At 37.6% G+C, this 13,124-nt stretch overlaps 1 protein-coding gene across 6 annotated transcripts in view; it reads right to left on the bottom strand.

Moving 5' to 3' along the window:
* The window catches only part of COL24A1 (collagen type XXIV alpha 1 chain), a 431,901-nt gene that overhangs the window by 318,574 nt on the left and 100,203 nt on the right, over window positions 1-13,124 (bottom strand). For all 6 annotated transcript variants that reach the window (XM_060303290.1, XM_060303280.1, XM_060303308.1 and 3 more), the window contains one exon: window positions 1,408-1,452. In XM_060303290.1, coding sequence (XP_060159273.1) covers window positions 1,408-1,452 — 45 coding nt within the window. The remainder of the gene's footprint in view (window positions 1-1,407; window positions 1,453-13,124) is intronic.

Raw genomic sequence — 13,124 nt, 5'->3', positions numbered from 1 at the left:
TCCAGAAGGGAATGTCTCCTAGCTAATTAGTTACATTCCTCTTAATGTCCACAGTGTTTCCACAGTGAAAATGCAAAATGATTTTAGTTGTTCCTCACAGTTATCACCAATTTTGTCTTTTTACTTCTGGAAATAAATAAAATAGAAAGAACTGATTCCAATAATACATTTTCCAACCTTTAAAACTGATTTCAGACTCTTCTCAAAAGCATACCACCCTCAGAACAATGACACGTATACTAACAGAACTAGGTTATAGAACAGTTGTGAGTAAACTGGTCGGTACTGACAAATGGTCAATTTCTCACTTACTTGTGATGTGTCAGGTTTTCTTCATTGAAATCTACACAGAATTTCTGCCAAAGCAGTATTCTAGGGATTTTTTTTTTCCTCCCCGGGAACTAATCCCTCCTGCCCTTCTGATTTTTTTTCCCATAAATGCTCAAATGCTTTTCAGCACTCATATGATCTTCAGGAAACTGAGATTTTACTTGCTACAGATACATATATTGCTTGCCATGACTAGTAATTAGCAATCTTGAAAAATTGTGCCTCAGGGACTGAATAGAGTGTATTGTCCCTCTTACATGAATAAAAGAGAAAACTGGTTTTATTTCTTCATTTATCTTTCCCTCAGGGATAATCCATCACTTTTCTTTCTGGAGCTCCCTTTAGGGTTTCCTGAGGCTCTTTGCTAGATCTCCAATAACGATTTGTCACCTTAGTTAGTATCTAATCTCCTACGCTTTTCACTGATTTATTCATACTGGCCTAGTATATATTCTATTGAAAACAAGAGATATGACTTTATTTCTTCCTATGACATAATGATACATTATTTTATGGTGGGAGAGAGAAGGAATAACATGATCAAAAACTAAATAGTTCCCAAACTATTTTGACTTTTACATATACGTGTATGTGTAGAATGGACAACAAACAGCAGATGTGCCATTCTAATTTGGATTGTTATTAAAATTTATTTGCATTCCTTCATGCAATGGTAGGGAACTAACAGCTGTGGATAGACTTTGGAAAACAGGAAAGCCCCTGAAACGTACAAAAAAATCAGTGCATATATGTGTGTGCATATGAGTGTGTGTGCATGCATGGATAATCCGCGGACAGGATACACAGCATTTATGAGATTCTCACAGTGGTTTACGAACAACGGAAGTTTAAGACTGCTGGAGCATGTTAGGCAGACAGTGAAAGTCAGTCTAAGATATGAAAAAAATCCACAAGATTTAATAATAAATTAGAAGTTTTTCCTGTACTAAACAGAGTAAAAAGCATTAAGAAAAACTGAAAGAGTTACATGGGGGAAAATAATCTCTCAATGGAGTTCCCTACCGTATGTCTTTTTCACTGGAGAAGATGCAAGTCTTAAAAAGGAAGAATACTTACTTGTTCACCTCGGAGTCCTGGGAGCCCTGGATGTCCTTTGAGACCCTGCAAGGGTAAAGGTGAAGACATACTATGAAAAGTAACCCCATTTGAGCCAAATAACTAACCACAGTTGTCTTTCATCCCAACTTTTGGTTTTCCCATTAATACAAATGTAATTCCTACTAATCTATTTCTTATTAAGTGTAATCTTTTAAATTTAATAAAAATTTAATTTTTATTAAATAATAAATTCGTATTAGTAATTCTTAATTAATTTGGAGTGTAATTTGAATGATTTGTTATCAACTAAAATGGTTACATAGTATTGAATTTTAAAAAACAGGATCTTTTATAAAAGGCTGGCATCTAGCAATGGATCTGCTAAATTTTGCGTAAGCTTTTAAAAAGTTGGTTTTAGTTCATTAATGCTGAAACAGAATGCCCTCAGGCATAATCTGTTTGTAATTATTGAAAAACTGGCAGTTTCAGGCAGTTTCTCTAATCTAAAACATTGTCATAACATTCTATGAATGAGCGAATAAAAAGAGGCTGCTCACAGGTCCATCTGTCTAAGAAATCAGTAACAAATGTTTTATATCAATCATGCCTCAATAAAAAAAAGAAATTAGTAACAAAAGATTTTCCAAATAAGAACCAAAATCAAATCTTAATTTCTATCACTAACACCCAAAGATATAAAAGAGATAATAACTTTTATCCTCTAGAAAGATATTCTATGAGCGAAAGAAAGGAAGCTAAAAGAAAGGAAAGGAAGAAAGAAATAAAGGACACTTTGGAGCACATTTGTACAGCTCTAATCAACAATCAGTAAATCAACCTGCTGTTTACTAGATTTTGGTGTATATAAAAGAACAAGAAAAAGTTCCTTTTTAAAAGAACCTTTTAGTAAGCAAACCTCAAAAACCTGAAATAAATTATAGTTAGTTTACAAATATCAGAAACTTCAAATTAATGTACTGCAAACTGAAGATAAGTTTTTGGGGTTTTAAGATATAGAGTAACAGAGTGAAAAGAGTCATTCAGGATTAAACCCTATCACAGAGGGTTTATGAACTTGGATTCATGAATTAGAGAAGGAAATGATACTCTGGGACAATGGGGAAATTAGAAGAGGTACCTCTTATTTGATAAATAAGGAAATGATTTAAGCAGGTTTTGAGGTGATAAACTTAAAACAAAAGTAAATGTTTAAGTAGAGAGGTCTCTTGGGAACCAGAGAGAAGACCAGAAATGTAAGAAGGAAAGTTGGAGACAAAAATTTTTGTGTTACCTGTATATGTAAGCATATTTGTAACAAGGGAATAACAGAAGAAAAAGCAAGAGGGCAGAGGAAGTGCCCTGTCCTCTGCGAGCTCTGTTCTTTCATGATTAGGCTATTAGAGACCAGAGACGTGGTCATGAGAAAGGAGGGGGAAAAAGGAACGAAGGCACAAAGCAATTTCACTGAGCCACTATGTACCAGACATTGCACCAGCCACTTGCAAATACCTCACCTAATTCCACGGCAATCCTATGAAGTAGGTATCTTCCTCATTTTTACAGGTGAGAAAACTGAGCTCTGAGAAGTTAAATGATATGACCAAAGCCATGTAGGTAGTAAAGTGGAATCATGTCAGTTTGACAGTTAGATTTATCAAGAATTGAGTAACCGGCCCTTCTATTTACTTAATATGCCTGTATTTGTCTCAGACTCAAATGCAGGCTGTCCTCATTCTCATCAAATGTTCAAACATTAATTTTAGACGACCAAGACAAATCAACAAAAGGAATTATATATCATAAATCATGGTATTATCAAAGTTACACATTTACCACTTGCATCTTTTATACCCACAATTTCACTGAGTTTATATATTTTTTAAGATAGCTAAAGACCAGCCTAATTACAAAATAGAAGACGTACATTGTTCTCAGTTGTCCAAATGTTACACAAGATTCTCCAAATAAAATATCCACAAAGCTAAGTTTTTTCACTTTTAATAACGGGAAATAAGAAATGTCCTCAGCACTAAGATAGTGGTGGTGGCTCCCTCGGATGAGGCAGCAGCCCTAGAAGGATGGAGTTCCTAAGAGAGTGTCAGGAAGATGAGAAATGAGGAACCAGGGTGAGAGGTACACAGGTAGAGAAACTCTCCGCCATGGGCCTAGTTCCTTTTCTTTTTTATTAAAAACTGTGCTTATAGGGGCTTCCCTGGTGGCGCAGTGGTTGGGAGTCCGCCTGCCGATGCAGGGGGCGCGGGTTCGTGCCCCGGTCCGGGAGGATCCCGCGTGCCGTGGAGCGGCTGGGCCCGTGAGCTGTGGCCGCTGGGCCTGCGCATCCGGAGGCTGTGCTCCACAGCGGGAGAGGCCGCAGCAGTGAGGGGCCCACGTACCGGAAACAAACAAACAAACAAACAAAAAAACAACTGTGCTTATATATTTACCTACTTGTTTTTATGTCTGTGTACTGCTGAGTCTAGCTAGCTACATGCTTCCCTTTCTTCGGCCACTATCTGTTTCTCTGACCAGAGTTTCTTCCCTCCCCAGCCCCGGTGAAACAGAATGCAGTGGTGCTACAACTTCTTTAGCTTACTTTCCCTGAAGCAGTTTCTAACAGTGAACTAGACATGTTGATCATAATATCCTCTGAATGTACAACTCCCTCTGAAGAGATTCTTCCTCATCCACAGACTCTAATATAAAGGCAGCACCAAATAGTCATGAGCTCCCTCCTACTCCACCTCAGCCCCAGGAGATGGCATTCAACCTAAGGGAAGCCAATATGAAGTCTGGCCAGTAGCCTATGAGGCCACTTGGAATGGAGAGTTTTGCCTAAACAGGGTGAAGCTGGGCCAATCAAATTCTTTTTTAAATTAAGTTCAACAGGAAGGAAGGAAGGAAGGAAGGAAGGAAAGGAGGGAGGGAGGGAGGACTGATTCAGGTACTTAGCTGAAGCTAGAAAGACTGACAAAGAAAGGATAAGAGGAAGAGAAGAAAGCCAAAGTATGAGTAAAAAATGTAGAGTGAGCAGAAACTGTGCTGAGAAAGAAAGCTTTTGTCAGAGGAAAAGTCAGATGACACAAAAGGGCAGATGCAGAGAGAGGAGATGAGTAGCAGTGCTAATAGAAAAGTACAGCAAAAGATCCACAAACTAATGTTGCTAGATACTCAGAGCTGCTTTGAATCAGTGCCCGCCCCCGCGAGGCTGTCATATTACAGTACCATTTTTAGATTCCATGGGTCCCTGATTTCCCTTAATGCTGTAGAGAGGATCGAAATAATTCTCTCTTCCTTGGGATAGCCTAAGTGTCCATTCTTTGCAATCAAAAGAGCTGAAGTGAAACAAAATGGTTTCGGTTTGGTTTGGTTTACTACTAATAATAATGAAAAGACCAAGCACACTGAGCTCTAGATCCAGTTTTGCCACTAAATAGCTATATCATGAGTTTCAAAGTCTTCATCTGTAAAATGACAGCAATGAATTAAACTACTGCTAAATCTCCTTTTAATTGCCAGCATTCTGCAATTAGTTGAATCTGTTAAAGTCACTACTTTTTTTTTTCACCTTTCATTGAATGAAAAACAAAGGCATTTATAAGAGTCAATTCAGGCTTTGAGGCATTGGAAGAATTCAGGTAACACTGATGTATCACTGAAGTACATATCAGAAAAAAAACAGATTCAGGCTCCCATGGGCATATGACCTGAAACAAAGATGGGGACTCTGGGATGAGCAGAATGGAAAGAGAATGGGTCAGGTAGGAGGCTATTATGAGAGTCTAGGAGAAACATGATTATACATTAGATTTGAGGGCAGAGTTAGAGATGATATATATGCCCCTTAAAGAGTTTAAACTTAAGCTCCTAAACTATTTTATTCAATGTGGTATCCCCAGTGTCTAGAACATAGTAAGTGCTTGTTAATTAATTGATGGAAAGATTTGGATGAATAAATGAATTGATGTAAAGACTTAGAGGAATCTGAGGGTTACTTGGGGGAAAATAGATTCTAAGTATTCAATATGATATCTCAATTCTCTTAATATTGAAATGAAAGGTAATAAGTGGGAGAAAAAATATCTTGTTATTTTTCAATGTAATAATATGTTACTGTAATATACTGGAGTTAGCACCACTATTGTATAAAAGCCTCCATTTATTCCCTAATTTGTGACTACAGGTCTCATTTGTTTTCTACTTAAATACTAGTCTGTAATATTTTAAAAAACAAAGGGAATAAGTTCCTGGGAAGAATGCCTACATTCAAGCTTTGGCATAGCTCCAATCTAAGGACGTGACACTTTATTTTTAATTTTTTGGCCACACAGCGCAGCATGTGTAATCTTAGCTCCCCAACCAGGGATCAAACCCACGCCCCCTGAATTGGAAGCACGGAGTCTTAACCACTGGGCCACCAGGGAAGTCTCCCTGACTTTCCTTTTAAAAATTTGTTTATATTGTAGTCTTTTGAAAATACTATTTGAGTCATTGTTCTTCCTATACTCACATAGGAAAAATAACAAAAAAGGTCGAGTAACTAACAATGCATGATTTTCCTCTGATAAATATACTGAAACTGATGTAAACACATTTCTTAAGGAATGCCAACAGAAAAATGTACAAGTTCTGTTTTAGAACAGATTAAAAACTCATTATAATGAGTTATAGGGTTGTTTCAATTTTTGTTGTGATGTAAATTTGCCTTGCCAAGAATTCCAGTAATAAAAAGGGTTTAGAATCTAATTTTAATATAGAGATATTAATTTTAATACTTATTTTAACAACAATTTAAACCCTAACAAATACGTTATCAACAGGTGACCACACAGGACCAAAAAAAAAAAGAGATACAATTGAATCAAAATCAGAAATATTAAGGGATGGAAAAGAAACAAACTTCAAATATATACCTGACCTACCCCCAAGTAATTAAAATTTGGATACATAAATAAAATGTTTATCCATAAGGAAAATAGTGGTACCATTTACATACAGGGCCATCCTTGCTTTGCACGGTACTAGAGGACCATGAAACCGACCATATAAGCTGAAACCGTGCCAAGCAATCTTAATAATGGGAAAAATTGCAATTGTTCTGTGACCTTTAAAAATTTTTGTCAAAATGTTTAAAAGTCTCACTGTCAGTTACCTTTGTATAGGGAAATGAAAAATATGTTAAATATTAGTTTAGTACAGTGTAATTTAAAACATTAGAAACAGTGAGAAATTAAAGTTCCATTTCTTAGAAAAAATTTATGAAGAGTAGTTTGAATAGTGCTTTTCTTGTATAAATAACCATACAGAGCAAGCATATATTCTATGTTTTGGCAAACTGTCATACTCCTTTCTAAGTGTGGGTCAGCTCCCAACATTCCATCCTTTGCACTTTCAATGTCATGAAATAGCTCCAAGAGTTCCTCTAACGTGAAGTTTTTTTGCTGTTGTAACCTCCTCTGGGACGTGTCTATCCTATTCATCACAACCCTTTCCTCTTATGTCAAAAAATTTGCCTTAAACAAAAATAATAAAAACAAGCTCGCCGTTACCAAGTTCCTCTGTCTGCATATGGAGAGTCTCTCAAATGGCAGCAGTGCCCCAGGATCAGCTATTTCTTCTATAACTCCATTTATATTTGATTCTAATTTCAATTTCTGTGTTATCACTATTTCTTTATTTCATTGTACTTTTCATCTTTGTTGACCAGTTACTTTTTCGGATTAGCCATTTGTGTAAAATGCCACATGAGTTTATCAGAGAGAAGGAAGCAAGACAGCTACACACTCTGCTGTCTGTGCATGAACTAACAGATGTGTCGTGTACAATCATCAACAGATTCTGAATGAAATGTGACCGACCACTGATCTTGATGCACATTTACTATTTATGTAGTGACTTGTAAGCTGAAGAGCCAGTAGCAAAGTTTATACTTTACACAGCTAATCACAGTGTGATTAATCTGAACCATGTTGGTGGGAGACTGGTGTTATTAAACCGTGTTAAGTGAAATTTGTCTATATTGGAACCATGCAAAGTGAGGAATGCTTGTATATATGTATTGAAAAGATTCTCGATGATATAATCTCTATGTTGTCAACTTCATATATAAATGGTTTTCTTCTTTTAACAGTTCTTTCCCCCACTAAATGCGAAGGACTTATATTCACTGAGATAAAGATTTTTCCTACAGGGCTTCCCTGGTGGTGCAATGGTTGAGAATCTGCCTGCCAATGCAGGGGACATGGGTTCGAGCCCTGGTCTGGGAAGATCCCACATGCCGCGGAGCAACTAGACCCGTGAGCCACAAGTACTGAGCCTGCGCATCTGGAGCTTGTGCTCCGCAGCAAGAGAGGCCGCGACAGTGAAAGGCCCGCGCACCACGATGAAGAGTGGCCCCCTGCTTGCCGCAACCAGAAGAAAGCTCACGCACGGAAACGAAGACCCAACACAGCCAAAAATAAATAAATTAATTAAATTAAAAAAAAAAAAATTCTGATTTAAAAAAAAAAAAGATTTTTCCTACATATGAGAAAGTATCTCCTATGGCATAAGACAACTTCTCTATTACCACTCTGCTTTTCTATCTTGGGCCTCCTTACATAAACTTCAGGTTTCAGAAAGGTAGGAGCATTTGTCTCTAGAATCCACAAAAATGCCACAGAAATTCCGGAGACTAAATGATTTGCCTCTGGCACTCTCCTTCTTAAAATCCTTCAGTAGCTCTCTACCATATGATAAATGCTTTACCATGGCATACAAGTTCCTTTATAATTTGACCCCTGAATGTCCCTCAAACTTTATCTCCTGACACCTCCTACCTAACACTCCATAATCCCAAAACGAGGAACTGCTCTTGCCTCCAAGCCTTGGTTTATGTCATCACCTGTGTGTAAACAGCATACATGCCTACTAACTATAGTATCATTAGGATAACTTGCATCCTCAAGATGCAGCTCAGGGGCTTCCCTGGTGGCGCAGTGGTTGAGAGTCCGCCTGCCGATGCAGGGCACATGGGTTCGTGCCCCGGTCCCGGAAGATCCCACATGCCGCCAGCTGGGCCCGTGAGCCATGGCCGCTGGGCCTGTGCATCCGGAGCCTGTGCTCCGCAATGGGAGAAGCCACAACAGTGAGAGGTCCGCGTACCGCAAAAAAAAAAAAAAAGAAAAGATGCAGCTCAGATGTTGCCTCTTTCCCTGTTCTCTAAAAACCCCCCACCTCCACTGCCAAGAAGTTTAGAGATCCCTCAGCCATTGCTATAAAAATTTCACATCTTAATCATTGCACTTGTTATAGCATAATATACTTTTAGTGATTTACTTTATTATCTATTTCCTTTTTTAGACAGTAGGCTACTTGAAGGCAGGAACTATATCTTGTTTACCAATACTGGTTTCCTGAATGAACTGTAGGACAAAAGAATGTGATTAAAACAACTGCAGCATTCCAGAGTTAGTGACAAATTTTATCTCAAAACTGCTCTTTTGGTTGAAGCAACTTCCTTGTATCTTTTGCTTCTGTCTAGTCTCGGGAAGCTGAGGCAAAGGTGGGCTAACCTTATACATGATCATGTGAAAGGCAACATCACTGAGACATTAGTAGCAGATTAACTAGATCTACTCACCCTACCTAAATGGGACAAAGGGTGTTTGGAGCCAGAGGACCGAGGCAAACTAAGACAGGTGAGAAGGGTCACTGACTTGAGAAGCAACCCTTGAGGAGGAAAATAACCACTAGCACCGGGTGAAAGGGCACAGTCAATTAAACTTACGAGCAGCAATGTTCATTCACTACTAATATGTGCTTGCTATGTACCATTCACTGGGCTGAAATACCACAGTGAAAAAATATAGACCTTGCTGAAAATAATTTCCTAAAATGGAGTTAAAAAAAAAAAAACGTAAATGTGTTTTGCTATTACCAGACAATAATCTCTGTATTTGAAAAGCTCTTTAATTTAGCGCTAGGGCTTAAATTAAACTTTCTACTAGTAGTGGTTTTACATTCTTTTCAGGTAGGCACCTTGTTCAGGGCTGTGACTAATTGGGCAAGCCTGATTCCTTATATTTAGAGGCCACTTGTAAGTGGAAGTGAGAAATGAAATGTGCCAAGAGCCTTCAGTTCTATTTTATTGATAGAGTAGATTACATAGATCGTGAAAACAATCTTCTAATTTATAAGAGTCAATCTAATATCTTGTTAAACAAGAGTTGTTATTATTGAGCTTAAACTATTGAAGTGTGTTATACCAAAGGGCCACTTCCCACATTGAAGAATATTGCCGTGAACACTAGCATGTTAATCACATGCTAATGGGCTCTCAGCAGCCTGATAAGTTATTGATTACCTCAGGTGGCATAATTCGTATCAGGAAGAGACAGTGTAGTTAACTGGAATTTAAGTTCTTTGTTTTTGCAACTTGAAACAGACTCACATGCTCATCAGTCACTTTATTCAGGGCCATGGTAACAGGCAGAAGGCTTTGTCCACAGGTGGATGGGTCTTTTCAGAAAGGAGCAGTGCTGAGCACCATCAAACTCTGGCCCAGAAAATTTCAACTCCTATTGTACCTATTAATCTAAACAGTAACTGAAGTGCCAGATGGAAGAGTAGTTCAAAGCCACTTCCCATTGTTCTCTTGCTAATGTGAATGATAAAATTATCCTGAATTTTGTATTTTGTTCATTTTTACCAAGAGAGAAATAAAATGGAAAATGATAAAGGGAAAAAAAAATATAGACCTTGCACTTAAGGACTCCTAAATCACTCATGTATTTCCCTTTAGCCCACTGCTACTGCACTATTATCTGAAAGCCAGTATTAAATTGTCCTTTTCTGTAATGTAATAATAGAAGTCCTTTACCGATCAGGTGATTCCAAGTATCTAATAAAATCTGTCAAACACTACAGGACTCATACGTCAGCAATGCCTTGAGGAATACAAACAAAGGTTTGTAGCCACGTTTTGGTCAAAATAACCAGGGAAACCTATGGCAAACTAGAGAAACAGTGGCAAGACGCCCATAGCTGATTGAAAAAGAAGGCTTAAGCAAGAATTCAGAATGAGATTAAAAAAAAAAATCAACAACCATGACCATGTAAGTACTACTTGAGGTAAGGCAATAAAATTCCTGAAGTTTTAAGAATAGAGAGTTTAACTGTTTTCAAAAAATTAAATAGAAGAATGATCCCAGGTAACTGGAGAGATTGAAGAGAATTAGAGAATGAACACCACACAGACCTCTCTATTCTACCCACCTCCCCTTCTTCTTGGAACATACTTCCCTCACGCACATAACAGACTCCTACCCACCTCTGTCCCAAACTCCTCACAATATTGACCAATTAACCTACATTAATTAGTACTCAGTTTTTTTTTTTTTGTTTTATTTGTTTTTTTTGTTTTTGCTGTACGCAGGCCTTTCACTGCTGTGGCCTCTCCCATTGCGGAGCACAGGCTCCGGACGCGCAGGCTCAGCAGCCACGGCTCACGGGCCCAGCCGCTCCGCGGCATGTGGGATCTTCCCGGACCGGGGCACGAACCCGTGTCTCCTGCATCGGCAGGCGGACTCTCAACCACTGCGCCACCAGGGAAGCCCCAGTACTCAGTTTTTACCTTGGCCACATCAACTCTAGCTGTAGTCCTTCTCAACCAGTTCTTGTGGAGAAAAACAGTATGACACTAATTCTCAAAATGGTGCTAAATGACCGATAACAGCTTTTTCTGAGGACACAGACATTTTTTTTTTAAAACCTTCTGGGAACTGAAATACTTTCAGCCAAATGAATTTATCGTTAATGTTAGGATGTCAATCAGAAGAGGAAAATATCTTTGGATGAAGGAATGTTTTCCAAGTCCCACAGAGTACACCACTTTGGTAGCCACGGGCTTGCCTGTGAGGGAGTTCAGTATGTATTGTCTTGTTCTTTGCTTCCCCTTCCATTAGTGGAAATGGCAGAGGGCAGAGTAGATGGTCACAGTGGTGACAGCACAGCCCCTAAGCAGCAGCTTTTATGTTAGACTTTCAGTACTAAGCCTGAACTGCAAACCGAGCAAAGGAAAACGTAGCTCTGCAGATTTTTACAGGAATATTGCACAGGTGAGAAGATGATCTATAGCGTTAACTATGGAACCTAAGAATTCCCCTTATTTCTTTCTCCGGGCACGGATTTTATTTTTATTGTTGTTCTCATCAACATTCAGTATTGCTGTACTTCCTTAGTACTGTCCTTGCTTTAAATAGATTATGAAAAGCTGTATAGGTTTTGAGTGACTGATATATCGTAACGCATTCCACTTGATTTTTTCAGCTCTTCTTTCCCTTCCAACTTTATAAAGATGTTAACTGTGTACCTCCTATGTAATGGAAAGATTTTTTTAACTGAAATAATTCCATCAAACTAGAATAAGAATTCACACTGATTTATAATTATTACTAAAAGTATAGTAGTTGAATTGTTTGACATTCAGAAAAATATTGCCATACATTATTCATAATAATCTGTTTTAAAATGTGTGCCTCATATTTAACAACTGTTCTGAGTTATACCTTCATGCTAAGATGTGCTTAACTGCTCTCATCTGGCTTATCCTCTCGATCCCAGAAAAATTTCTTCAATTGAAATTGCTGTTAATTTTCTTACAATTTTAAAAAGCAGACTTCCAATAGTAATGCGGCAACTGATCAGCTATATTTAAAAACCAATTTAAAAATTCATCTGGAGTCCAAGCTCAGAATTATGACTCTTGTGTTCCAACCAACACAGCATGCACTCTGGATCTCACTTATCTGATTTTTGGCACAAATTTAGACATTTAGTGGGAAGTGAAAACATACTTCAGTTCCTAGGTAAATAAGAGTTATATTAAGGTGGCTAAGTTGAGGCAATGTAACCAGTCAATCTGGGGAAACACACAGCTTGTTAAAGTGGTAATACTGGTTTTTTAAAAAAAAGTCAAGGTGTGAATATTGATTTCAGATTTTTTAAAAGAAAAAATTCAAGGGCCTTACCTTATGAAACCCCCAATTTCATTCTTATCTGTCCCTCTTCAGAGAAAAGCACTTTTTTTTAATATGCATGATTTTACACTTTTATATAAATATAATGTTTCACTGTTCAGTAAAGCATAAATTTCTGTAAGTTGTCCTGATAATGTATTTTTGCATGTTTTTGAACTTTATATATATTATACTATACGAATGCTTTGAGGCTATTTCTTTTGTCAATGTTATATTTTTGAGATTTATACATGTTGCCATAAATAGGTAGATTTAGTTTGTTCATTTTAGCTGCTGCATGGTGTTACATTTTATGAATCTATCAAAATATATCCTTTTAAAATTTAAATATATTGGGGTTTCTACTGTTTTGTTTTCATAAACAATGCTGCAAGTAACATTTTAAAATTTCTTCTTGTGTATGTGTGTTAGAGAGTTTCTCTAAGATATATACATATGAGCAGAATTACTAAGTGTTAGGCAGTGTGCATCTTCACCTTTCCTAGACATGGCAAATCGTGCTCCAAAGTGGTTGTTCCAGTTCCATCAGCAGTAAATGAGAATTCCTGTTGTATCTCATCTGGCCAAAAGTAGGTATTTTCAGACTTTAGATATTTGACAATTGTGAAATGATACCTCATTGTTTTAATTTCATTTCCTTTATTCCTTGTAAGGTTAAATATCTTTTCACATATTAAGTGACCAATGGCTTTGCTGTTTTGTGAACTGCCCATTTTTCTA

The sequence above is a fragment of the Globicephala melas genome, chromosome 1 (assembly GCF_963455315.2).
Source record: "Globicephala melas chromosome 1, mGloMel1.2, whole genome shotgun sequence".
Classification (NCBI taxonomy): domain Eukaryota; kingdom Metazoa; phylum Chordata; class Mammalia; order Artiodactyla; family Delphinidae; genus Globicephala; species Globicephala melas.
The sequence above is the reverse complement of the archived record's forward strand: the minus strand, read 5'-3'. Positions and strand labels throughout refer to the sequence as shown.